Source organism: Nematocida ausubeli (genome assembly GCF_000738915.1).
Source record: "Nematocida ausubeli strain ERTm6 chromosome Unknown supercont2.1, whole genome shotgun sequence".
Lineage (NCBI taxonomy): Eukaryota > Fungi > Microsporidia > Nematocida > Nematocida ausubeli.
The window spans coordinates 87,800-109,183 of NW_026515634.1; the positions used below are offsets into that span (position 1 = coordinate 87,800).

The 21,384-nt window shown below is 43.2% G+C and overlaps 17 protein-coding genes and 1 non-coding gene across 18 annotated transcripts; 10 read left to right on the top strand and 8 right to left on the bottom strand.

Moving 5' to 3' along the window:
* Positions 1–150: 150 nt before the first annotated feature.
* On the bottom strand, positions 151–1,323 carry NESG_00059 (uncharacterized protein; the record flags this gene model as incomplete). Its single annotated transcript, XM_053047719.1, has 1 exon — positions 151–1,323. One exon carries the CDS (start codon positions 1,321–1,323, stop codon positions 151–153), a length of 1,173 nt encoding a protein of 390 aa, XP_052905544.1.
* A 91-nt stretch (positions 1,324–1,414) lies between these two features.
* NESG_00060 (uncharacterized protein) lies at positions 1,415–2,662 on the top strand (the record flags this gene model as incomplete). The annotated part of the gene is made up of 1 exon (XM_053047720.1): positions 1,415–2,662. One exon carries the CDS (start codon positions 1,415–1,417, stop codon positions 2,660–2,662), a length of 1,248 nt encoding a protein of 415 aa, XP_052905545.1.
* A 306-nt stretch (positions 2,663–2,968) lies between these two features.
* On the top strand, positions 2,969–3,520 carry NESG_00061 (uncharacterized protein; the record flags this gene model as incomplete). Its single annotated transcript, XM_053047721.1, has 1 exon — positions 2,969–3,520. The coding sequence occupies one exon, from the start codon at positions 2,969–2,971 to the stop codon at positions 3,518–3,520; it is 552 nt and encodes a 183-aa protein (XP_052905546.1).
* Positions 3,521–4,317: 797 nt separating this feature from the next.
* NESG_00062 (uncharacterized protein) lies at positions 4,318–4,839 on the top strand (the record flags this gene model as incomplete). The annotated part of the gene is made up of 1 exon (XM_053047722.1): positions 4,318–4,839. The coding sequence occupies one exon, from the start codon at positions 4,318–4,320 to the stop codon at positions 4,837–4,839; it is 522 nt and encodes a 173-aa protein (XP_052905547.1).
* Positions 4,840–5,715: 876 nt separating this feature from the next.
* NESG_00063 (uncharacterized protein) lies at positions 5,716–5,988 on the bottom strand (the record flags this gene model as incomplete). Its single annotated transcript, XM_053047723.1, has 1 exon — positions 5,716–5,988. The coding sequence occupies one exon, from the start codon at positions 5,986–5,988 to the stop codon at positions 5,716–5,718; it is 273 nt and encodes a 90-aa protein (XP_052905548.1).
* A 131-nt stretch (positions 5,989–6,119) lies between these two features.
* Positions 6,120–6,755, bottom strand: NESG_00064 (uncharacterized protein; the record flags this gene model as incomplete). Its single annotated transcript, XM_053047724.1, has 1 exon — positions 6,120–6,755. One exon carries the CDS (start codon positions 6,753–6,755, stop codon positions 6,120–6,122), a length of 636 nt encoding a protein of 211 aa, XP_052905549.1.
* A 266-nt stretch (positions 6,756–7,021) lies between these two features.
* NESG_00065 (26S protease regulatory subunit 10B) lies at positions 7,022–8,191 on the bottom strand (the record flags this gene model as incomplete). Its single annotated transcript, XM_053047725.1, has 1 exon — positions 7,022–8,191. One exon carries the CDS (start codon positions 8,189–8,191, stop codon positions 7,022–7,024), a length of 1,170 nt encoding a protein of 389 aa, XP_052905550.1.
* Positions 8,192–8,780: 589 nt separating this feature from the next.
* On the top strand, positions 8,781–9,404 carry NESG_00066 (uncharacterized protein; the record flags this gene model as incomplete). Its single annotated transcript, XM_053047726.1, has 1 exon — positions 8,781–9,404. One exon carries the CDS (start codon positions 8,781–8,783, stop codon positions 9,402–9,404), a length of 624 nt encoding a protein of 207 aa, XP_052905551.1.
* An 8-nt stretch (positions 9,405–9,412) lies between these two features.
* NESG_00067 lies at positions 9,413–9,483 on the bottom strand. The gene has a single exon. It is a non-coding gene; the product is annotated as a tRNA-Gln (tRNA).
* A 103-nt stretch (positions 9,484–9,586) lies between these two features.
* NESG_00068 (uncharacterized protein) lies at positions 9,587–10,204 on the bottom strand (the record flags this gene model as incomplete). The annotated part of the gene is made up of 1 exon (XM_053047727.1): positions 9,587–10,204. The coding sequence occupies one exon, from the start codon at positions 10,202–10,204 to the stop codon at positions 9,587–9,589; it is 618 nt and encodes a 205-aa protein (XP_052905552.1).
* A 184-nt stretch (positions 10,205–10,388) lies between these two features.
* Positions 10,389–11,690, top strand: NESG_00069 (uncharacterized protein; the record flags this gene model as incomplete). Its single annotated transcript, XM_053047728.1, has 1 exon — positions 10,389–11,690. One exon carries the CDS (start codon positions 10,389–10,391, stop codon positions 11,688–11,690), a length of 1,302 nt encoding a protein of 433 aa, XP_052905553.1.
* Positions 11,691–11,894: 204 nt separating this feature from the next.
* NESG_00070 (uncharacterized protein) lies at positions 11,895–12,515 on the top strand (the record flags this gene model as incomplete). Its single annotated transcript, XM_053047729.1, has 1 exon — positions 11,895–12,515. The coding sequence occupies one exon, from the start codon at positions 11,895–11,897 to the stop codon at positions 12,513–12,515; it is 621 nt and encodes a 206-aa protein (XP_052905554.1).
* A 681-nt stretch (positions 12,516–13,196) lies between these two features.
* Positions 13,197–14,051, bottom strand: NESG_00071 (uncharacterized protein; the record flags this gene model as incomplete). The annotated part of the gene is made up of 1 exon (XM_053047730.1): positions 13,197–14,051. The coding sequence occupies one exon, from the start codon at positions 14,049–14,051 to the stop codon at positions 13,197–13,199; it is 855 nt and encodes a 284-aa protein (XP_052905555.1).
* A 90-nt stretch (positions 14,052–14,141) lies between these two features.
* On the top strand, positions 14,142–15,425 carry NESG_00072 (uncharacterized protein; the record flags this gene model as incomplete). The annotated part of the gene is made up of 1 exon (XM_053047731.1): positions 14,142–15,425. One exon carries the CDS (start codon positions 14,142–14,144, stop codon positions 15,423–15,425), a length of 1,284 nt encoding a protein of 427 aa, XP_052905556.1.
* A 188-nt stretch (positions 15,426–15,613) lies between these two features.
* Positions 15,614–15,916, top strand: NESG_00073 (uncharacterized protein; the record flags this gene model as incomplete). The annotated part of the gene is made up of 1 exon (XM_053047732.1): positions 15,614–15,916. One exon carries the CDS (start codon positions 15,614–15,616, stop codon positions 15,914–15,916), a length of 303 nt encoding a protein of 100 aa, XP_052905557.1.
* A 167-nt stretch (positions 15,917–16,083) lies between these two features.
* On the top strand, positions 16,084–16,869 carry NESG_00074 (uncharacterized protein; the record flags this gene model as incomplete). Its single annotated transcript, XM_053047733.1, has 1 exon — positions 16,084–16,869. One exon carries the CDS (start codon positions 16,084–16,086, stop codon positions 16,867–16,869), a length of 786 nt encoding a protein of 261 aa, XP_052905558.1.
* Positions 16,870–17,288: 419 nt separating this feature from the next.
* On the bottom strand, positions 17,289–19,106 carry NESG_00075 (uncharacterized protein; the record flags this gene model as incomplete). The annotated part of the gene is made up of 1 exon (XM_053047734.1): positions 17,289–19,106. The coding sequence occupies one exon, from the start codon at positions 19,104–19,106 to the stop codon at positions 17,289–17,291; it is 1,818 nt and encodes a 605-aa protein (XP_052905559.1).
* A 26-nt stretch (positions 19,107–19,132) lies between these two features.
* NESG_00076 (uncharacterized protein) lies at positions 19,133–20,146 on the top strand (the record flags this gene model as incomplete). Its single annotated transcript, XM_053047735.1, has 1 exon — positions 19,133–20,146. One exon carries the CDS (start codon positions 19,133–19,135, stop codon positions 20,144–20,146), a length of 1,014 nt encoding a protein of 337 aa, XP_052905560.1.
* Between the last annotated feature and the right edge of the window lie 1,238 nt (positions 20,147–21,384).

A 21,384-nucleotide genomic window follows, 5' to 3' on the forward strand; every position in this document is an offset into this window, starting at 1 on the left:
CCTTGCAGCAGACTGAGCTGCAAGTCTGCTCTGCTTGCTAAAGAAAAGCTGTAAACACTTGGCTGCTGTAGCACGCCATCTTCTAAAACACTGCTCTCTAAAGCTCTCAATATAGTCTGATTCAGGCATAGTTGCATTTATTTAATAGATCTACTCTTGCGCATCATTTGAGTCCTCAGCATCACCTGCTATCAGGGAAGATACCTGCCAAACTTGAAGTATGTTATCATTTGCTACGCTGGCAATCTCCCAAGGCTCGTGCGGATTCCATGAGATATCGCACACTGCATCGGTGTGTCCGCCGTGTATGAAAAGAAGCTCTGGCGGGCCGTCCTCCTTGTCTTCCTCATCCTGCTCCTTTCCTATGTTTGCTAGGTCCCAGAGCCGCACTCTTCTATCTGCACCGCAGGAGGCAAGCACTGTCTCGTAGTGCGGTGACCACTCAATTTGCGTTACATCTCCATCATGCCCAAGAAGCCTGTGAAGCGGTGCAGAGTCGTTTCGGATGTCCCAGATGGAAAGTGGGCCCTCTTTGGACCCAGTTGCCAGCCATAGGGGATTCTCTAGCGAGAACTTGACACTCAGAGTTTCTCCTGTTGCAAACGCCTTCTTCTCCTTTGTTCGTTTGTCCACAATGTGAGTTCCTGACTTGTCGAGTGCCAGTGCAATCATGGCTCCATCGCAGGAAATTGCAATATCATTGATCTCCTCGCTCTCCTCAATTGTCATTATTGGCTTTTCTCCTGCACTGAGGTTATACACACACACCAGGCCATCATACCCTGCACTGCACAGCTCGCCCTCAACCACTGGGTTCCATGCCAGCCCAAAGCCGCCCTTTGTGTGCCCGCTGAACACAATAGAAGGAGACGCCTCCTTCCCAAACGACGGATGCTTTGTGTAGTCATATACGTGCACCTCTGGGCAGTCATACTTCACTGCAATCAGGTTGTTGTTTGATGGCATGTACCTTGCTCTGTTTATCTCAAATGCCATTGGTATTTTCTGCGCGATCTTGACCTTGGACTCTCCAAGGCCGTATCCTCCATCCTCCAGCGTGCGCACAGCAGCATCTCCAACAGTATCTGGAAGGGTCACAGAAAGTATCTGCAAATAGTCCTCCTCCTGCCCTGATGTCTGGGTGGAAAGAAGCAGGCGCTGCGTGGTGCTCTCTGTCTCCTCGCTTCTCACTGCATCAGGGAACCACTGAACTGTAAGGGACGGCCAGGTGAGCGCATGCGATAAAAGCATGTCGTACAGATAGGGAACATTTTTTCTCCATGTTTTGAACTCTTCGCATATAATTGTCTCTTCCGGATCCATTTCTTTTTCAATTCAGATTTTAATTCTAGAATATAATTATAATTCTGGAAATTTCCATATAATATAACAGCAAAAAATTTACTGTTCGAGAATGGATGTTAAAGGATACTACAGAATGCTAGGCATAGACCCAAATGCATCTGAAGGAGAAATAAAGGCTGCGTACAGAAAACTTGCCAAAAAGTACCACTCAGATGGGCAGACCGTGGCAAGTGCCATGAAGGCGTGCAAAACCGACAAAGAGCGAGAGGAGCTAAAGAAGAGCATGGACGCCAAGTTTTCCGAGATAACGGGGGCATACGAAGTACTGTCTGTGAAGGAGAAGAAAGACCTGTACGACAGAGGAGTCGATCCAAACGAGCAGGGAGGCGGCTTTGGAGGCTTCAGCGGCTTTGGAGATGGTGACTCCTTCTTCTCTTCATTCTTCGGCGGATCAATGGGATCTATGTTCGGCGGAGAAAGAAGAAGCCAGAAAAACACCCCAAAGATAGAGAAGGTGACCATTACACTTGCAGACGTTCTGACAGGCCTAAAGATAAGCAGGAAAATCACCCGAAAGATCGTGTGTGCTCCATGCAAGTCCACAGGATCAATGAACACAAAAACATGCAGTCGGTGCCGCGGAGCAGGTGCATACGCAGAAATCACCAACATGGGAGGAATGCGTCTGCAGAGAGAGGTTATGTGCAGCTCCTGCAATGGGCATGGAATAACTAAATCAGGCCCTAGCTGTTCATCGTGCGCAGGAAATGGATACCTTAAGAAGTCAGAGAACATTGAAATATCAATACCAGCAGGTGTGGTAGATGGGTACAAGATGGCATACAAGGGAATGGGAGACGAGGCAAGCGGCTTGGCCACAGGCGACTTAGTTGTTGAGGTTAGCGTTAAGGAGGATGAAACCTTCGCCAGACTTGCGCCAGAGCACTTATTCGCTGAGATTGATGTTCCGCTTGCAGATCTTCTTACAATGAAGCCAATTAGGCTTGTCACAATAGATAAAAGAGAGATTACAATTGGATATCCATCTTTGCAGAGCGTGGACATAGGAGAGGACTACCTGCGTGTAGATAGAGAAGGACTACCCATGAAGAATGGCGGAAAGGGTTCGCTTTTTGTGCGAATCATTCCAACATTCACATCATTGAGCAAGACAAAGGAGCTAGGAATGGAGCTAATCAACCACGCAGCAACAGCGCAGCTCGCTACGTACAAGGGAATCTTCATTTCTAAGCACAAGATAAACGAGTGGTACAATGAGCAGCAGCACAGCTCCAGCCGCCATTCTCACTCTCACTCGCACCGCGAAGACACAGGGCAGACATGCCAAACCATATAGTGATGAAAGAAAAAATAAACTAACTATTTAAGAGCATACTTTGCTTCTCCTGTGTTTATGGTTCTACATAGATGTTTTTGCTGCACTTTCTCTGCCCAAGACCTGTTATTTAGGCAGAGGCTGGTATAGGTTGCATCGCATGTATATAAATGTATATAAGCACTCTGTAGTGTCTCTTTTCTTCTTTTAAGTGCATTCTGCAGTAGCCCATTAACTTGAGAATATCCAGTAACCCGAAATATTTCGTGCCTGTGGAATACGCAGCACTGCAAATATTTAGATGTTTTGCAATTTTACTTTTCATTTATGTTGTATGAAGCATTCTTCACTGCACTCATTGGAATATCGTGGGGTGCCTTTTTCCTTATCAACCCGCTCACAAGGCACGGAAGCGCAGGAAAGGCATCAACATCTATTGGATCAATTGACAAAGACTGCTTTATTATTTTCTATTTAAATGGAATGGCTTTCTTTATTCTTATTTACTTTCTTAAATGCACCAGCAAAAGCACCTATCTGCTTGGCTTCCACATCCTTAGAAGGCTCATTGAGTCTTCCGTATATTCGTACAGCCCCACAAGCACCATGAATTTTATGCAGTTTGCCACCGGCATTGTATACTACCCCATGCTGCTGATGCGGTCAACAGAGAGCCAGACCGTGCGTGTCCCTCTATTTGTGGCTGGCACTCTTCTGCAGACTGTGCTGCACTACCTTCTTTTCAGAAAAAAACAGCATGTAAAATATCTGCACTATGTGTCGGAAATGATCATCCACAGTGCAATAACCCTAGACTATCTCAACCTTGCATGGATTCTATCATTTACTGCAATTAATATTCTTAACAGAAATAAATAATAGAGCATTCTTCATCTTTTTAGTTTTAAAATGTTTTGCCCCTGCAGGTAGGTGGAAGCTTTCGATAGAGGTAGAAATATCTTTAGGAAGGTCTGAGAGTAGCCAAGCACAGATTGAAATGATCAAAGGGAAACCTTACGTGGCAGCTGACCAGAAATAGTTCCTGTTCTAGTAACAGTTGAGATGGCTGCTGCTAGCCGGATAGTCAAATCGAAAGGTGGGCCAATGTGTACGTCCATAACTTAATTCAGACTACTCTCCACATACCTGTTTACTTTTAATTTCATTCTTCTTGCTCTTTTTATCTTTTGGTGCAACCAAGTGCCTAGTGTTTAAATATTTATTCTTACTAAACTTATCTTCTTTCTGTACTATTTCTCTTCTATAGCACCAGATCTACTGCACTGTATACTTCTAGCCAGAGCCAGAATATATAAAAGCTATCTTGCCATATAGTACAAAAGTGCTACTAGCAAAGAATATGTTTTCTCCAGTATTAAAACACAGCTGCAGAATAGGTGCAATAGCACTGCAGATTTAATACAAATACTTGCAGCTCCAACTGTTCTAATACAACCTAAATACCTTGGTAGCTTTTTCTGTTATGGCAATGCATTTAAATTGAGTATTCAACAGCAAGCAATATCCATGTGTATCGAGATCTTTTATGCTTGTGCCTTTCTGGTGGCAGTTTTTTTAATGCCATTCACTTGTTATTCCTCTGTTTTCCTTATTACTTTGTAATTATGCGTGGATGGCTAAATATACTTATTTATTTTATTTTCTTTGGTTTTCATATGCACATGGGATATTTGCTGCTGCCAGAGGAACAGGCCGAATTGCTGAACGATACTGCACTTAGCTACTCACTTGCCACAAATGCAATAGAGAGTATTGATAAACCTGCCATTTCGAACCCACTTTTTATTTTTGATAATTCTATGATAGAAATACTTACAAGCAACGTAAATATAGAAAGTGCTCTGTACCCAACTGAAGAAGATCTGGTGGGTGTGGATATCCCAAAAGACACAAAGGAATGCGATGAAATCGAGTACAAAGTGGAGATTGACTTTACAAAAATAGGAGAGGAGTATGAGCTGATAGGAATTGAAAAGGAGCAGAGCGATGTCATGCAGATAAACAGCATAGGGCAGTATCTGTACGAGGTGTCAGCTGACAACGCCAAATATGTTACGAAATGTGCTACAGTTGATGATAATGTGTATATAGTGCTCACAGACACAGGAACTGCATACAGTATTGATAAGTCGTGCGTTGTGAGGAAGCAGAACGACAGAAGGCTTGAAGATGTGTAGTGTATTATGTTGTAGATATGACTTGAGTGCCCATTCCTGCTGACCTGGGCCGGCTTTTTTGCCATAAAGAATAAATGAAGTTTGCTATTATACTTTGCACCATCAGTGCACCGCCTTATATTTCGTATATATTCTTAAAGCAGCTTCTGTAGCTGCATTTCATTTTCTACAGGCTATGCTGTTTCCAACTACTGCTCTAATGAGAAAAGGAAAAAGATGGCAAGGCCAACAGCACCTCATAATATTTCGTATAGATCAGTCAAATAAATAGAAAGGAAAGAGACAAAATTCTGGTTATCAAAGATCCTATTCAAAAGATAAGCAGCTAGCCTGACTGTGGCCCTCCATTTATATGCCAACCTAGGTGATTTATTTACAATAGCAAGTGCTATTCCTGTTTCTCTACTTACAGGCCCTGGGGTTTATATACTCTATGCATTATTGGGTAGAGCGTGTACAGCCAAGACAAACTACACCTTTCTCCACTAATTCACCACCAATGCTTAAATACTTACTACTCCATGCAAATACTGCAAAATATCCTTGAATGGCATTTAAATATAACATACTCTAATAAAGCACAGAAAAGCCTACGTACACGTAGGAATATAGCCCGAATAAACCGAATGCATATTTGTGCTATGTATGCAGAGACTATTTAACCCATAGCATAAACCATAGTATAACTCGAATTTCTTTGTATCCTGCATTATAGTGCATCTTCCTACCCGAGCAGATTCACTAAATTATATTAGTTAATGCACTTGCTCCTTTCAAACAGCATATACCCATAGTAGTCTCTGTGCAAACTACGCAAATATCATATTACAGCTAAAGTGCCTCTGTATGTTATATCCCCGCACTGTGTGATTGAACTTACCCGCCAACCTGTGAGCTGAACACTTCTAGTAAACTGTCATTGGTCAGGCCAATGCTGTCTGCTGTTTCCTCTCCGCTTATAGTAACTCCATTGTGTGTAAATCTTAGCTTGTGCGCATTTACTTGTGACCTGTCTGCATACTCCTTGAACAGCTTGCCTAGCTTTGTTTTCCTTTTCATGACGAACGAATATGTTTTTTGTGACTGATCAACAACCCTTAACTGCAGGGTTGGTTTTGCGCTTTGCTCTTGTACCTCTTGAATATGCATGCGAATTTATATTTTTTAATATTTTATACCCCATGTTTAATGATGAGAAATTCAACTCGACCTAAGTAGGATTTGAAGTCATAGTTACTCTGAAAACATATTTATTTATTAATTACCTGCTGTAAACACCTTTATCTGATATTCTTGAAAAGACACGACATGATTCTTTTAATGTTTCTAAAGAACTTGTTCTCTCTTTTTTCCTTTTTTCCCTGGTCTGTTTCTTCTATTTTTTCTATTATGCTGTTCATGCTAACCATTGACACATTGATCCTGTAGTCAAGCACCTCAAGAAGACACATTTCGTATTCGTTTAGTGCGCGCTTGTTTATCATCAGTATGTTGGCCCATGTTCTGTTAATGTACGATCTGTCTATGAGATATTTAGAAGTGACCACCAAGCACACCGAAAAGAGAATATATGTGCTGTTATAAAGCAGTGAGGCAACCTCCAAAGATGCGCCTTTGTCTTTGCATGCCTTTGGGTTGCGCTGGGCTTGCTGCACATATGCGCCCAGTCTCTCTCTGGCAGTGAAAAGAAGAGAGACTGCTGCGAGCACAACTGTGCTTGATAGATTAGCTCGCTTCACCACATATATTATCTGATTGCTGTTTGGTGCATCTGTTATTTGCAGCTTAGATAGCGTGTTGTGCACTATCTCGTTGCGTAGAACTTCTTCTTTTTTATCTGCCATTCTGGAATATCTACTCCTTCCTCTATTTACTTTACTTTGCTTTCTTCTATTGGTGCGTTGGCTTAGGCGCATGGACCAATCAGAAGAATATCACTCTTTTTATCCAAGCAGCATGCATCATTGCAAGCAGAGTATATTATGCAAGCAGGCTGTGGTGTTTGCCCAACAACTAGAGCACACACCTGCGCTGTGCACGTTCATTATTGCTGAAACTTCTTTTGGCCTTTGCCATCTGCATTTATGGTTTATAGAAGCCTTTTTTAATATGCGAATAAAATGCTGAAAAGAAGTATATAGAAGATAAATAAGAATATTACAACATACATTTAGTTTATACTTCATACCTTCTTGTAGTCCATACGCCCCTCCAGCTTTTTCTGGTCTGCTATCTTTCGGACACTCCGTGTAAGATCTTCCTGAACAATGAAGTCTCTGTCATCTCGAATTGCAAGCATACCTGCCTCGCTGCAGATATTCCGGATGTCTGCCCCGTTGAACCCGTGCGACATCTTGACAATAGTGTTGTAATCTATATCTCCCTTCTTCTCCATTTTAGCTGAGTGTATTTTGAGAATTTCCAGCCTGCCCTGGCTTGTGGGAAGTGGTATTTCAATCTTTCTGTCCAGTCTTCCCGGGCGCAGCAGTGCTGGGTCTAGAATGTCTGGCCTATTTGTGGCCATAATAACCTTAACTCGGCCTAGCTCTTCAAACCCATCCATTTGGTTCAGCAGCTCCATAAGCGTGCGCTGCACCTCCCTGTCAGATGACGTGCTCTCTGAAGACCGCTTCCCTCCAATTGCATCGATCTCATCCAGGAAGATAACACATGGCTGGTTCTCCTTTGCATATGTAAACATCTCTCTAATCATCCTACTGCTCTCTCCAATGTACTTCTCAATGATGGCAGAGCTCACTACTTTCAGGAAGTTTGAGTCTAGCGTTGCAGCCACTGCACGTGCAAGAAGCGTCTTTCCTGTTCCAGGCGGTCCATACAAAAGCACTCCCTTTGGTGCTGACACTCCCACTCTGCTGAATATTTCTGGGTTCTTTATTGGAAGCTCAATCACCTCCCGAATCTCTCTTACCTGCTCGGCAAGCCCTCCTATGCTCTCAAAGGAAATGTCACCCGGCTTCTCAATGGACATGGCATGGACAGTTGGGTCCACCTCTCTTGGAAGATGCCTCATTATGGTGAGCGTGGTTATGTCCAGGGCCACACGGGCTCCAAGAACCAGAAGGTTTCTGGGAATGCTTTTTCTTGCGCCCACAATGTATCTGGGTCCTTGCGACGTCTTGACTATGAATCTGTCCTCGTCCAACTGCTTCAGCACTTCACCCACCATCTGCCCTATGCTCTGCAGGGCATTGATATCTCTCTCTGTTTTTTCAAACTCCAAAGTCTGGTTCTTTATCGACTCGTTTATGTTGCGCATGGTTTCCATCACCTCCGCATGCTCAGTGACTATTTTCTGGTACTTCAAAAGGGCGTCTTGCTTGTTTTGGTCCATAATAAAAAATATAAATTATGCAATATTTATATGGATTCTTTTCCTTATCTTGCAGGGCTTCATAATGTGCCTGCAGCAGAGCAAGTTTGTCTTTCATTTTCTTGTTTTCTTTCTTTAAATAAGACAGCCTAGGCTAGCCAGAAAAATATAAATAGTCAGAATACACAAAGAAGAATTGACTCCATGCGAATATTCCTAAGATGCATGCAATATACTGCAGCCTCTTTTTACTTGAAATTCTATTTATAGAAAAACAGCAAGAATGCTTTTGTACTGAATATGCAGACACTAAAGACTAGCAAAATGGATTACTTTTAAATGATCACAGGGCTCAATCAAAATAAATTGCCTTTATTCAATGGCAGCCCTAGAGCTATGGCTACAAGCCACACAAGCTGCAGCACTGTGTATAGGCAATAAACTTGTAGATGCCCGCGTGCAAACCAGAATATGGTGCATGATCGGTTGCAAGGATAGGTTTGGCAGGCCTTTGCATGGCACTCTCTTATATATTAGTACCATGGATGTCTCTCTTTGATGGCCAATTAAATAATCTCCATTCTTTAAATACGCAAACTCCTGATCTTCTATGCGAGTTATCTCTGAGTATCTCTTCGCAATCGACCAATGGAAGCTCTTGGAGCAGTGGAAAATATACGCGATCAATACATTGCCTCTGGGTAACAAAATAAAAGATGAAATTCTACAGATGATGGAATACCGGTCTGTATACGACATGCACATAAATGTGTACCGCAGCAAAACATACAAGATGCTCTCAAAGCACAGCGGGCAGCTAAAGTATGAAATACAGGAGTATGCCAAGCTGGAGAAAAGAATGCTTCTCCACCTCAACAAGCTGCGCTTTCACCTGCTCCCTCTCATCCGGCACGACATGTGCTATCTCAAGTACTTTATATGCAACAATGTGGAAGTAAAGAAGTTTGCCAAGCCAGCACAAAGCAAGTACTACACGCACATACTTGAGCTGCTGTTCATTGAAGAGTTTTCTCCTGCACATGTGCACCTGCACGCAGGCAAGCTGCACATATATTTAAGAAAGTCTCTTTTCATCAATATTGATATACGGAGCACACTTGGCCGTGCAGATGAAGTGCTTGTGGTTGCGCCTGCAGACAGAGCACTGACACCGCGGCAAAAGAATCTTCTGCGAGGGATCTTTGGTCTTCCTATCCGGCAGATGTTCTACTAGCAAAATGATGGTCCTACCGAGAATCGAACTCGGGTTACGGGATTCAAAGTCCCGGGTGCTACCGCTACACCATAGGACCTCATAGGTGTGCCCCTTACAGACCATCTCGCAATTATCCTGCTCTTCTAATTCTTTAAGAGACAGCGCACACTATGGGCCATAATGTAATTTTTGCATTTTCCCTATGGGCTCTGGTTTTCGGGTTCTTTTTCTTTGTATGCCTCCAGGACTCTGTTGTAGTACAGTGCGCCTTCTCTTTGAATTGCCTCAAGGACCCGGGTATTTACGCACCCTTTGTTTACTCTAATGTACTCCAGCGCTATCACGCACTGGGCTATTCTCTGGGTTGCCTCAAAGTATTTCTCTTCCACATTGTATTTTATGCAGTGCAAAAGGTACTCCTCAACTTCATCTGCAGGCTGTGTCTCTATTGCAGACTCAAGCGCCTTTATGTACTCCATCGTATTAGTTGACTCGCAAATCACATTGAAGAGATGCAGAATTTCTGGTACTTCTGTCTCCACCATGGCGATCTCAAATAAAGAGGAAGCAGACGCCATCTGTGTATATGTCTGCTTCTCTATTATTTTTTCTCGGAGCAGATGATTGATTGTCTGCACCTCCTCTGGTGACAGTTCTTTTCCGTTGACTTTTAATTCCTGCAGCCTGCACCGCAGCTCCTCCTTCACGCTTTCCTTCTTCTCTCTCTTCCACTTCTGAAATGTGCGGCTGTCTATATTTGGGTGCTGGCCGTCCTCGCTATCCTCGTCTAGTATGTCTCTGCAGTGCGAATAGTCCATACAAAATATTTTTGCGCAGATCATCTAGTTTTATACATGCTTCCTGCTCTGTATACTCTTTCAGAGAGATGCTTTCTTTGCAGAAAACAGCCACTCTGCATATTTCTGCAGTGGCGTGTCTTTTTAATGCGTGTGGCATCTTCTGGAGAGGGTTCTATTTATAATTATTTTTTTTGCGCTGTGCATGGAACACACCCCCTCTTTCTCCTCGATATACCCAATAGACGGGATCCAAACAGCAAATAAGAACATACATAGCTACTTCATGAAAAATGACAACTCGTACTGCGTGGACAGCCAGCACCGATACGCTGGATACAGAAAAGAGACAGACAGGACGTACATTGTAGTCATATCAAAGTATGAGAGCGTCACAGGAGACTACACCTACAAGCACAACAGTGCCTCTCCGGAAATAGAGTGTCTAATTGGGGAAAGAAAAGACAATCTGCAGACAAAGAAGGTCTCTCTGTCTAACCTGCTCAAGACCATCAAGGAGATAGAGTACTCTCTGCCTGGCATGGAAGAGGTGCATGCAGGCGAGATTTTCATTGGCCTTGTATATCCAGATGGTCTGAACCGGGTGAGCATTCTAAACATGGTAGACTCCATTCTGAACCACTCTAGGTTCAAGGGAGTTCTTCTCCTTCCACTGTCCCTCAGCGTGTGCTTGGGGATGGGGCTTTCAAATGCTGTGGTTTACATTGAGGCAGACAAAACGGTCTCTCTCATCGAAGACAACTGCATCTTTGACACCTTTACAGAAGGCAGGCCGGGCAGCACCACTCTGTACGGAAGCGATGTTGTTGAGGAGTTTCTGAGAAAGGAAGAGCCTGCCAAGAGTGTAGAGGAGATGGTTTGCTTTATGTGCAGCGCGGCCTTTGAGATATCAGAGTTCAGCATGCATTTCCTTAACAAGCACATGATAGATATCTATGCCAACCAAAGACACAGCGATACTCTTCTGCACAAGTGCCGGCCCAAGGAAGAACCCGCACAGCCCGAGGAAGAGGCCCCAACTGACGTGGTTGCAGTGGGGAAAAGCATGCTTCAGAAGCTTTCTCCTGCAGAAAGAGTTGCCAAGATTAGATCAACTGTTATTTTTATAACTGAGCAGGATGTTCCAGAGCCAGAAACAGTACTAAATACAGCAGCAGATACTGCGCCAGACACAGCACTAGATACAGTGCCAGATACAGCAGAAGCAGGGCCATCAGAGAGCACACTACCAGAGGAAAGCGAAGAGACCACCCGAGGGTTTGAGCAATGCGCAAAGAACAACTCTGCAATGCTGCCTCCAATCATTGAAGATGCAGCCTCATCATCTGTCATATGCATACATGACTCAAAGAAGGCACAAACTGCATGGAATGGAGTCTTTGCTCTGGTGAATATCGAGCCATCCAAGGACCTCTGGCTCACAGATAAAGAGTGGCAGTCCGTGGGCCTGCGCGTTCTGAAGGAGAAAGTTCTTTTTCCCATATAGACAGCATGTGCCTCAAGATGCACAGGCCTTCAATATATATCTGCTCAAAGAGATATAAATAATAAATGTTCAATGCTACATGCGCTTGGTTTAGTTCTTTAAGAATCTTTTCCTATGTCTTTTTGCACTAATTCTGCCTTTTCTATGCATGTGTGCATTTGCAGTTATTCTGCTATTTATTGCAGTGGATTCTCACAAATTTTTATGGAAAAAAAGTACTCTGGCATGGTCTTTACCAAGACTCCGTCGCTTGTTCCAAGAACCGAGGAGGAGAAAGAGATATTCGCCAACCTCAACAGAAAGATACACAAGAACGATTTGGAAGATGACTTCTTTGAGCTTGCTCTGGGTCTGCGCGAGGGCCCAGAAGAAGACTCAGACAGCGACATGATGGACGCATCTGATGGCGAGAGCCACTTTTCGCTTGATGAGGAGCACCCACTTGGGATCTCTGCTCAGAGCTGTCCTGCAGAAAAGAGCGATGCTCCTGCTGAGTCGCTCAAAAAAGACTGCTTTGCCTCTCTTATTGAGCAGGTGAACAAGCAGAGCGGCGGGTCCTTCTCTGCTCTTTCCAAGCTTTTTACAAAAGAGAAAAGAGTCAAGAGAACAAGAAGACCGGAAGTGTCAATTGAGGAGTGCAACAACATCCTCAGCCGAATGGGATCGCATGCCTCAAACTACACAGAGACGTACGAAGAGGAGGAAGCTCAAGTAAAACCAAAAGCGAGAGCAAAAACCCCAAAGAAGCAGAAAGTTGAGGAAAAGTGCGAGAACTGGGAAGACACGTTTACTAGCACAATACAGAACCAGCCAAATATTATATAGCTTGCTGTGCTTTATAAGGCGCAGGCAACAAAGTGTTCACTGCCCTATTCTATATGTGTCTGAGAACCTCTTTCATATACGAGCTATAGTGAATAAGACGTTATGGCAGGAAGGCCTTGCTTTTTTCATGTTTAGCACGATATGATATAACCCGAAACACTGAAGCAACAGCTTGTGCAAGACTCTTCAAACTAGCTCTAACTATACGGCAGGATGTATATCTGGCTTATGCAGTGTGCATTTTTATGGAGCCTTGCTGTACATTTTGCTTAGAGATATGGTCTCTATCAGTATTCACACAAGTTTCCTTGTACTGCTATATAAACCAGCAAAGTAACCATTTTATTCAATAAACAGATGATAAGAGCACAATAAATATATATTTATCGTTTACTTTCTAATTATGCATTCCAAGTTGAAGCCATCCATTTTAGAAGACCTTCTTCTGTTTCTTGTGTGTTTGTGCATTTTTCTTATTTGAAATTTAAAGTCTCCAGTGTTTTTGCAGTGACTATTTTTTTGAAGAGCTTTGGTTCCTAAATATTTTGAAGCCAGCAAAAGTACTATAGAGCAGTCATTTAAAATATATTGAAGAAGTATAAATAGTGTGCTACAAACAGATTTTATTTGTTTAGCAAAGGAGTAGAGCACAGGGCCAGCACAGAGTATGCATGTGCATATCTATGCAATTGTGTGCGGATCCCAGCATGTTCTGTGCTCCAATGGGAAGTTATTGAGGTACTCCTCATCTTCTGGGTCCAGCTCCTGATCCAGGGCCTTAAAGTTCTCAATGATCCGCTCTGGATGGACGCTCTTTGGGATTACACAGCAGTCCTTGTTCATTGACCACTTGAGTATCTGGTTTGCAAGAGAGCCCTTTTCCTTCATCTTCTTCAGCTGCGGGTATTTCTGCAGGTACTCCTCAGAGAGAAGATATCCTCTGCCTAGAGTGGAGTACGACTGAACAACTACATTGTTTTCCTGGCAGAATGCAACCACATCCTTTGGGTAGCACAGAGGAGACAGCTCGATCTGATTTACCTGCGGCTTCTTGTCAAACTCCTCAAACAGGTCTCTTAGGTGTGTGCACATAAAGTTACTGACCCCAATATTGCGGACTACCCCTTCATCCTGCAGCTCGAGCAGAGCTTTGTACGAGCCATGCCGCAGACTCTTGTTCTGCGGGCTCTGCAGGTCAATTCCCTTTGCGCCTGGCCAGTGGATTAGAACCAGGTCCAGGTACTCAAGGTCCATAACCTTAAGGCTTTCTCGCACAGAGGCCATTGCCTCTGCATATCCCTGGTTTGAGGTGCTCACCTTTGTGGTTATGAAAACATCCCCCCGAGCTATACCTGTCTGCTTAATGGCCTCGCTGACCTGTTTTTCATTCTTGTACACCTGCGCAGTGTCGTACAGTCTGTAGCCCTCCTTCATTGCGGTGCTTATGGCTACATCTGCCTCTTCGCACTTTGTTTCGTACGTGCCCAGCCCAAGAATATCAATTTCATTGTGGTTGTTAAGTGCAAGCTTCCTCATAAACATAAAAAGTTTTTAGCCTTAATAGTTCCCCAAATGCAAAAGGCCAAGATCTTTAGGTCCATAAAGCCCAAGTAATTTTTTTTACAAATGAATGAAAAAATTCTTGGCCTCCAAGAACCAGTTCTGAGCGAGTACGTTGAAAATCTTCTTCCAGTATTTGAGCAGAGGAAACAGGAGCTGATCATTCTGGTCACAAACATGCCGCAGAAGCATTCATTTGCAAACCACATCTGCGAAGAGCTGCTGCAGAGATATACAAAAGAGAGAATTGTGGAGCTGGAGGTTGAAATGCTCAAGTATGCATCAAAAGACTACTTTCTTATCACAAATGCATGTGTGTATCTAGAGAGGCGGTGGAACACCGCGCTTATCCAAAAAATTCTAAAAGAAGCTGCAGGCGACGAAGAGCGCTATAATATTCTTCTTTCCCTCACAACAGAGCCATCAGAGGAAGACGTATGTAACGACTTCACAGTTGACGTGCAGATAACTCTGCCAGAGGGCTTTGAAAAGCTGAAGGAGATGTACCTAATACTCACTGACCTTCGGGCAAGAAACATAATACAGTCAGTTCGAGACGCCTTCACTGCATACAAGATCATCATGGCGTACAACGGAAATATATATTATACGCTGGGCGAAATAAATGCGCTGATTGACCTGGAGAGTGTGGCCTTTGGAGATGCGCTAGGAGGTCTCTTGCTGGGCATACTGTACAAAAAGGAAGAGATAACATATTTCTCAAATATTCTCATACGTCTTCTGAAAAGAAACAAAATGCACACCCACTCCTTTATCCAGCTTCTGCTCACAGCATACAATCTGAAAGACGCCATTTGGGAGAAGCTGCAGGACGTTGTACCGCATCTGTACATACGCCTTGGTGCAGACAGAAAGCTAGGAACATGTCTTTTGTACACGCTAAACTTGCGAAATGCAGTCTTTCTGTACGAGATTATGAATGGAGATGTTCCTGAGATAGAGATATTTGACAAGTGTGTGGAGGGAAAGGAGTCCACTCCAGATGAGTCCGTACGTGCTGCTGTAAGGGAAGTTATAAGCATACCGCATGAAGAGACATACAGCACGCCGTGTGGAGTAGAGGTTGATCTATCAGCTAGCACGGACTGCAAGCCGCCAGTCCGGTACTCTGAGGTTGAAGACAAGATACAGTTCTGCGCGTTTTTTATAAAGCACACTGCGCCCACCATTACACATCTTAATAACATCTCTGTTGAGTACAAAGATGTAATTAAAAACATGACAGAGCAGGAGATTGCTGTTTTGGTTGGTTGTGCTCTGGCTCAGAAGAACTCGCTTGTCCATAAAGAGCTTTTAGTTAACAAAATATACAGGATAAGAACAAATTAGTTAAATAAAAATCATTTTACAAGACTTTGGCAGAGCATACTCTTTTTCTTCCACCTTTTGTGTGCGCCCAGCATGCAATGCGCAATGGAGACACATTCTGGAAGCACGCTGCTTTCTTGCATCTGTCTAGCAGGCCGCCGTTGAGCATTCAGAATGGTAAAAATTATTTTTATTTGTCCCCCTGTATTATGGATTGTTTATTAGCATACAGATTAATAGAACTCGCAAGCTCAAGAAAGCCAGAAGCTTCCGAAATTGAAAAGGTCATTGAAGTCGCAGGAGGAAAGGCCGTTGCAGAGAAAGTCAACGCACTTCTCAAGGCATTTGAGGGCAAGAACTCTGACGAGCTGATTGCAAAGGGTGCTTCTATGCTCCAGTCCGCTGCACCAGTTGCCGCATCTTCTGCATCATCCGCAGCAGCTGCTGAGACTAAGGTAGTTGAGGAAGAGAGCGAGGAAGAAAGCTCAGGAGACATGGACCTCTTCGGTTAAGTAAGTGTCAGTTTTCAAACATACTATTAGAAATAAATATATTTCCAGCTGACTAGTGCACGGGCCAAACTGTAAGTTGCTTAGTGTCTGTGCTGCCTGCCATGGAGAAAAAGCAAGCAGCAAGGAACAGAGCCTGCATATTTTATTTTAAATAATTTTACGACTGCATGATTGAGGTGAACTTTATAGACATATTTGCAAACGGAGGCACGCCAACAGACATACTCAAAAAGAAAATGACACCAACTGTGTGCATCTCCTCAGCAAAGCCAAATGCAGCGCTGAAGGTGGAGGTGGTGTACTCCATTAGCTCCTCTAACACAGACTACGACCAGATACTGTGCAGCGAGACAGTGGAAAACATTCCTGCAGGGATGGTTGAGTTTGACCTGGAGACAGAAATACCAGATCTGTCAAAGATCCCGCGGGAGCAGCTGCTGGGCCTAGCATCGATACTTTTCCTGTTTTACACGGAAGAAGGCCATCAGTTTGTTCGGGTAGGGTATTTTGTAAAGATAGACTACCCAGGAGTGCAGCTGATCGAAACACCAAGAGAGTACCAAGAAGACGCATTTGAGCTTGAAGAGATGGAGTACTCATCAGAAGGCGCGCGTGCAGAAGAGGCAGAGCAGATGGTAGAGAAGGAGGCCATGCAGCCCATAGGGACAGAAGAGAACGCAGAAAAAGAAGAGGACAGCCAAGAGCAGGAGAACCCAGAGGACGACGTGTCAATTGGGGCCGAGGAGGCAGAGGAGGCAAACAAAGAGGAAATAAAGCCAGAGGGTGTTCACGATGGAATTCTCTTCATAACCGAAGAGAACTTCAAAGCAATGGATATTGACATGAGCAAGATTGAAGGACAGATTCTGGACCCTCCTCTAGTAACTGTCTTTACAGAGGCATGGACTGCAGCAGAAGAGGAAGAGAACTCTCGCCAGCCAGAGGAAGAATAGTAATACAGAATATTAATCATTAAATCAGTATTTGACGAACGCATTTATATAAGCCCCTTCTATGCACATTTGATTCTTTCTTCAGTACACAAAAGGGCGCCTATAGGCAGTATTTATATTTTCTCTTATTATACGTTGTACACCTGCAGTTTTTAAAATAAGATGCATAATGTGTAGTCAAGAGACATATTCAGCAGTGATAAGAATATGCATATATGTGTGTTTAAGCAACAGAACATATCAGATGCTTCTATTGGCACAGTCTTGCCTTTTAAGTACTGCAGTGCTGCACACAATAAGATCAATTTTAGAGCAGTTTAAATCCATCTTTATTTATGGTATAGCGAGGATGCAAAGCCTATAGAGACCAGAAGACCTATAGAGAGCTGGCTAGAAAGCTACAGCAATCTGCACTTGGGCTATAGGAGTATTTCGCCACTCTTGCTCCGATCATTAAACTCCCAAAATATCTTTTTGGCTGCGTTCTTTGGTATAGCTTCCGTCTGGTGTGCATCTATAGAAACAGTGCGATTTTTGTACCGTATTCTCATGTCTCTTTGAAGCGCCTGCACCTCAAGAAGTTCTTCCTTCTCTGTTATTTTTAGCATCTCAACATACTCCCAGTTGAGCTGCATTTCTCTGTAGAGCATTTTCTCTTTATATGTGAAGGGAATCCGTATTCTTAGGGGGCTGAAAGAAAGAACAGAAAAAGGTGTTTTTATGAGCTTCTGTATGTGGGCTTCTATCACTTTTTTTTCCTTGCTCTCTGCTGCTGTGTATCCAGGGACAATGCATATCCGGTGGGCAACAATTTTCTTGTCCATAGGAATAGTCAGTACTTCCACTGCGATGCTGACTGCCTTGCTGTACGTTCTACCTTTGTACTTCAGATATATTTCCTTCAGTGTGCATGTTGTGTTTACAAAGAACTTGTATTTGTTCCCAGAAGAGCTTAGAGGCGGCATAATCTGCATCTCCTTCTGTGCTGTAGACAGAAGGTTGCTTGATATGACTTGTGTATCCGAGGGAGGCCTGTGGATGAGTATTCCTGTTATCTGCACCGCGCTTGGGTGCACCTCAAAAGTCATTTCACCCTCTGTATATACTTCTTCTACGCGAACTTCTTTGTCTTCGCTTTCTGATGTTTCTGTTTTTCTGGGATGCGCACTCTCATCTATTTTGTAGACTGCTTTTGTTTCTGTAGTAGAGAGAGTGTCTTTACACTGCGTTGTGTATTCACCCACGCCTGTTTCAATTGTTATTTCTGGATCAGGCATTGCACCCTTGCAGTGCATATACTCGTCCAGAACAAGGTCGTAAGGCGTTCTTTCCAGAACCAGATCACTCTCAAGCGAGATTATCGACTGAAGGGTTTTTTTAGAGCTTTCTATTTTGTTGGGCGTACACATGCCGCACTGGATGCTTTCCATAGAAAGGCCCATTAGAGAATACTTTGTGGCATATCCTGGGCCAAGGTACAGAGACAGCATGTAGAAGAAAGTGCTGGACTTATGCGGAGATAAGCGCACCTGTGTGTACATGCTGAGAATGCTTGGGGTTCGCTTGGCTTTGGACAGGCTGAGGCCAACCAGCACAGCATTTATAGCCCGGTCCTCCTCCCCGCTGTCTTCCATTCGGTCTAGGGCAGTGGAGATGTATGCAATCCCATCCATTGCAACTATACTTGTAGGGCTCACGAGCACTGTCAGAAGCACTTCATAGATGACATATGGAAGAACTGCAGTAAGAGAGTATGTGGTGGGCATGTTCTCCTGAATGCACTGCTTCGCCTCTTTCAGCCTGTTTATCTTTATGAAAAACACCACTACCTGCAGGCACACAGGATGCTTGACATTAAACGTAGGCACCTCAGACTTCTTAATTGCGCTCTGAACTAGTATATGGATATTTTCATTCACACACTGAACAATACTCTGCATGGAAAGCTCTTCATTTGCAGCCAGAATCTTAGAGTAGTTTGGAAGCACAAATCCCTGCGCAGTGCATGGCTTGATGCATGCCTTGCCATCTTCTGCAATAAGATAGCCATCTATGAAGTAGAGTGGCTCAGCCATGGAGAAAACACTTATTTCAGATATTGGGAATATCTCAACATGCACGGAGAGAATCTGAGGAAGGATAAAGGCCTTTCTCACCTGGTCACTTGGCCTGTACTGCACTGTAAGCGAGTGCCTTATCCCAGAAGAAAGGATCTTCAGAGAATTCAAAACAACCATATATTTGTTTACAGAGGTAAATAAATATGAAAATAGGAATAAATGGAGCAGGAAGAATAGGAAAAATGGTCATTAGGATAGCTCTGCAGCGGGGAATAGAAATTGGGTGCATTAATGACCCGTTCATTGATGCAAAGTATCTGGCGTATCTTATCCGCAGGGACTCCACCCATGGGACCTTGAAGGAGTTCTCTGTGGAGCACACAGATTGCTCTCTTCTCATTCGAAAGGAGGGAATGCCTGACATGGAAATAAAAGTGACAAATAAGAGAGATCCGTCTGAAATTGAGTGGGGAAACTACGGTGTTGAGTACGTGGTTGAGTCTTCTGGGGTATTCAAAACCGTGGAGGACTGCCAGAAGCACCTGCACTCAGGAGTAAAAAGTGTAATCATCACAGCCCCAAGCCCAGATGCACCGATGTTTGCTATAGGGATAAATGAAAAAGAATACAAAGGAGAGAGCGTAATTAGCAATGCCAGCTGCACGACAAACTGTCTTGCTCCAATTGCAAAGGTGATTGAGGAGTGCTTTGGCATAGAGGAGGGGCTTATGTCCACAGTGCATGCCCTGACAGCAACTCAGCGAATAGTGGACGGCATGTCCATGAAGGAGTACCGAGATGGAAGAGGCGCGCTGCAAAACATCATTCCTGCAGCAACCGGAGCTGCAAAGGCGATTGGGCAGGTCATTCCATCCCTCAAGGGGAAGCTGACCGGAATGTCTTTCAGAGTGCCAGTGGCCAATGTGAGCGTGGTTGATCTGACTGCACGTCTGAAGACAAGTGCTACACCTGAGCAGATAAAACAGGCACTAAAGCAGGCAAGTGAGACTAGTCTAAAGGGCATTCTCAGCTACACAGATGATGCTGTTGTAAGCAGTGACTTTATCGGTGACAGTGCAAGTAGCATCTTTGATGCCTCTGCGTCAATCTTTTTGTCTGACAAGTTTGTCAAGCTGATTGCGTGGTATGACAATGAGTGCGGGTACTCCCATCGAGTGGTTGATCTTCTCATCCACATAAGCAAGTTCCAAAAATAAATAGTCTGCTTCTTCTCATGTCATTTTTTATTTTGTTCTTTCCGCAAAGGTATTTCATGCATGGTGTCTATGCCAGATCAGGTTATATCAATAAAAGGCTCTTGAAATTTAATGTTAGCCTTTTACACTAGTTATCACTCCTGAAATAATTTATATCTAGTATAATAGTCAAACCCAGAATATTCTGGCACAAAAAGGCAGTATATTAAGATTGAATAACTATGCTCAAATTAGAGGGGCTTCTAACTAGACATATACCTATATGCTTTCTTAAAAGGAGTTATTTATAAGCTTTTTCTTTATTTAGACTCCTTTTAAGAAAACAAGTCTGCTGCTTGTACTTTGGCTAAGAAGAGTGGCAAGAAAGAATTTCTTTTATTTACATATGCACTTTCTGCTAATTCAAACAGTAAAGCTTATATCCAATCCACATCATCAGTCTTCCTGCTAAAATATTCACAGCAAGAAGGAGTGATTGCGCTAGCCCTAGTTGATGCAATGAGACTGACATGCATGTAAAGGAGAGTTCTTTATGCATTTATATGTTTGCACTTTGGCCTAATTATACTTATATAAAGTAATTAATTAAGGTCCTATAACTATATATTCTTCTGTGCATGCAAATATAGCTGAAAATTCTTGCCATCTATGTATAGTTCTCGTATAGGAATACAAATCAGTATCCTGTTCATACAATCAATAATTTACCAGGAAGGCAGAGGGGGAGTGACAGATAAGGTCACATGGTCCAATCATTAAGCCTGGTCCATTAACATACAGAATCTCTTGTAGTGTGTTGCCCACCACCAAAACTTAAAGAGGTAGCAGTTACTTCATACTTTCTACACTGCTGACTGAGCAAGAGAGTTTCACGTCAGCAAGGCAGTAGAACCAACAAATATAAACCATCTGAAGCAGTGCACTTCTTATGAAAGTATTTTCACTTTTAATTGCACGCTATATTTAGACAGATGTGCTATATTTAAAGGACAGTAGTATTCTTGGCTTTTCAGTAGGAATAATTCTAATTTCAATAGTTTTGTAAATCAGAACTCCCAAAGAGGCCTCTCTATTGCATATATTAGAATATACATCTGGTTAAACTGTTTGGGCTGTGCAGATTTAGAGCACTTTTCTTTTTACAGAAGAGTAGACTAAGGGGCTCTTTTATAAAAAACTCTTTGCATATTTTGTATGCATATATACTGGCATATAGCTTTTGTTTATAAAAGAAAAAA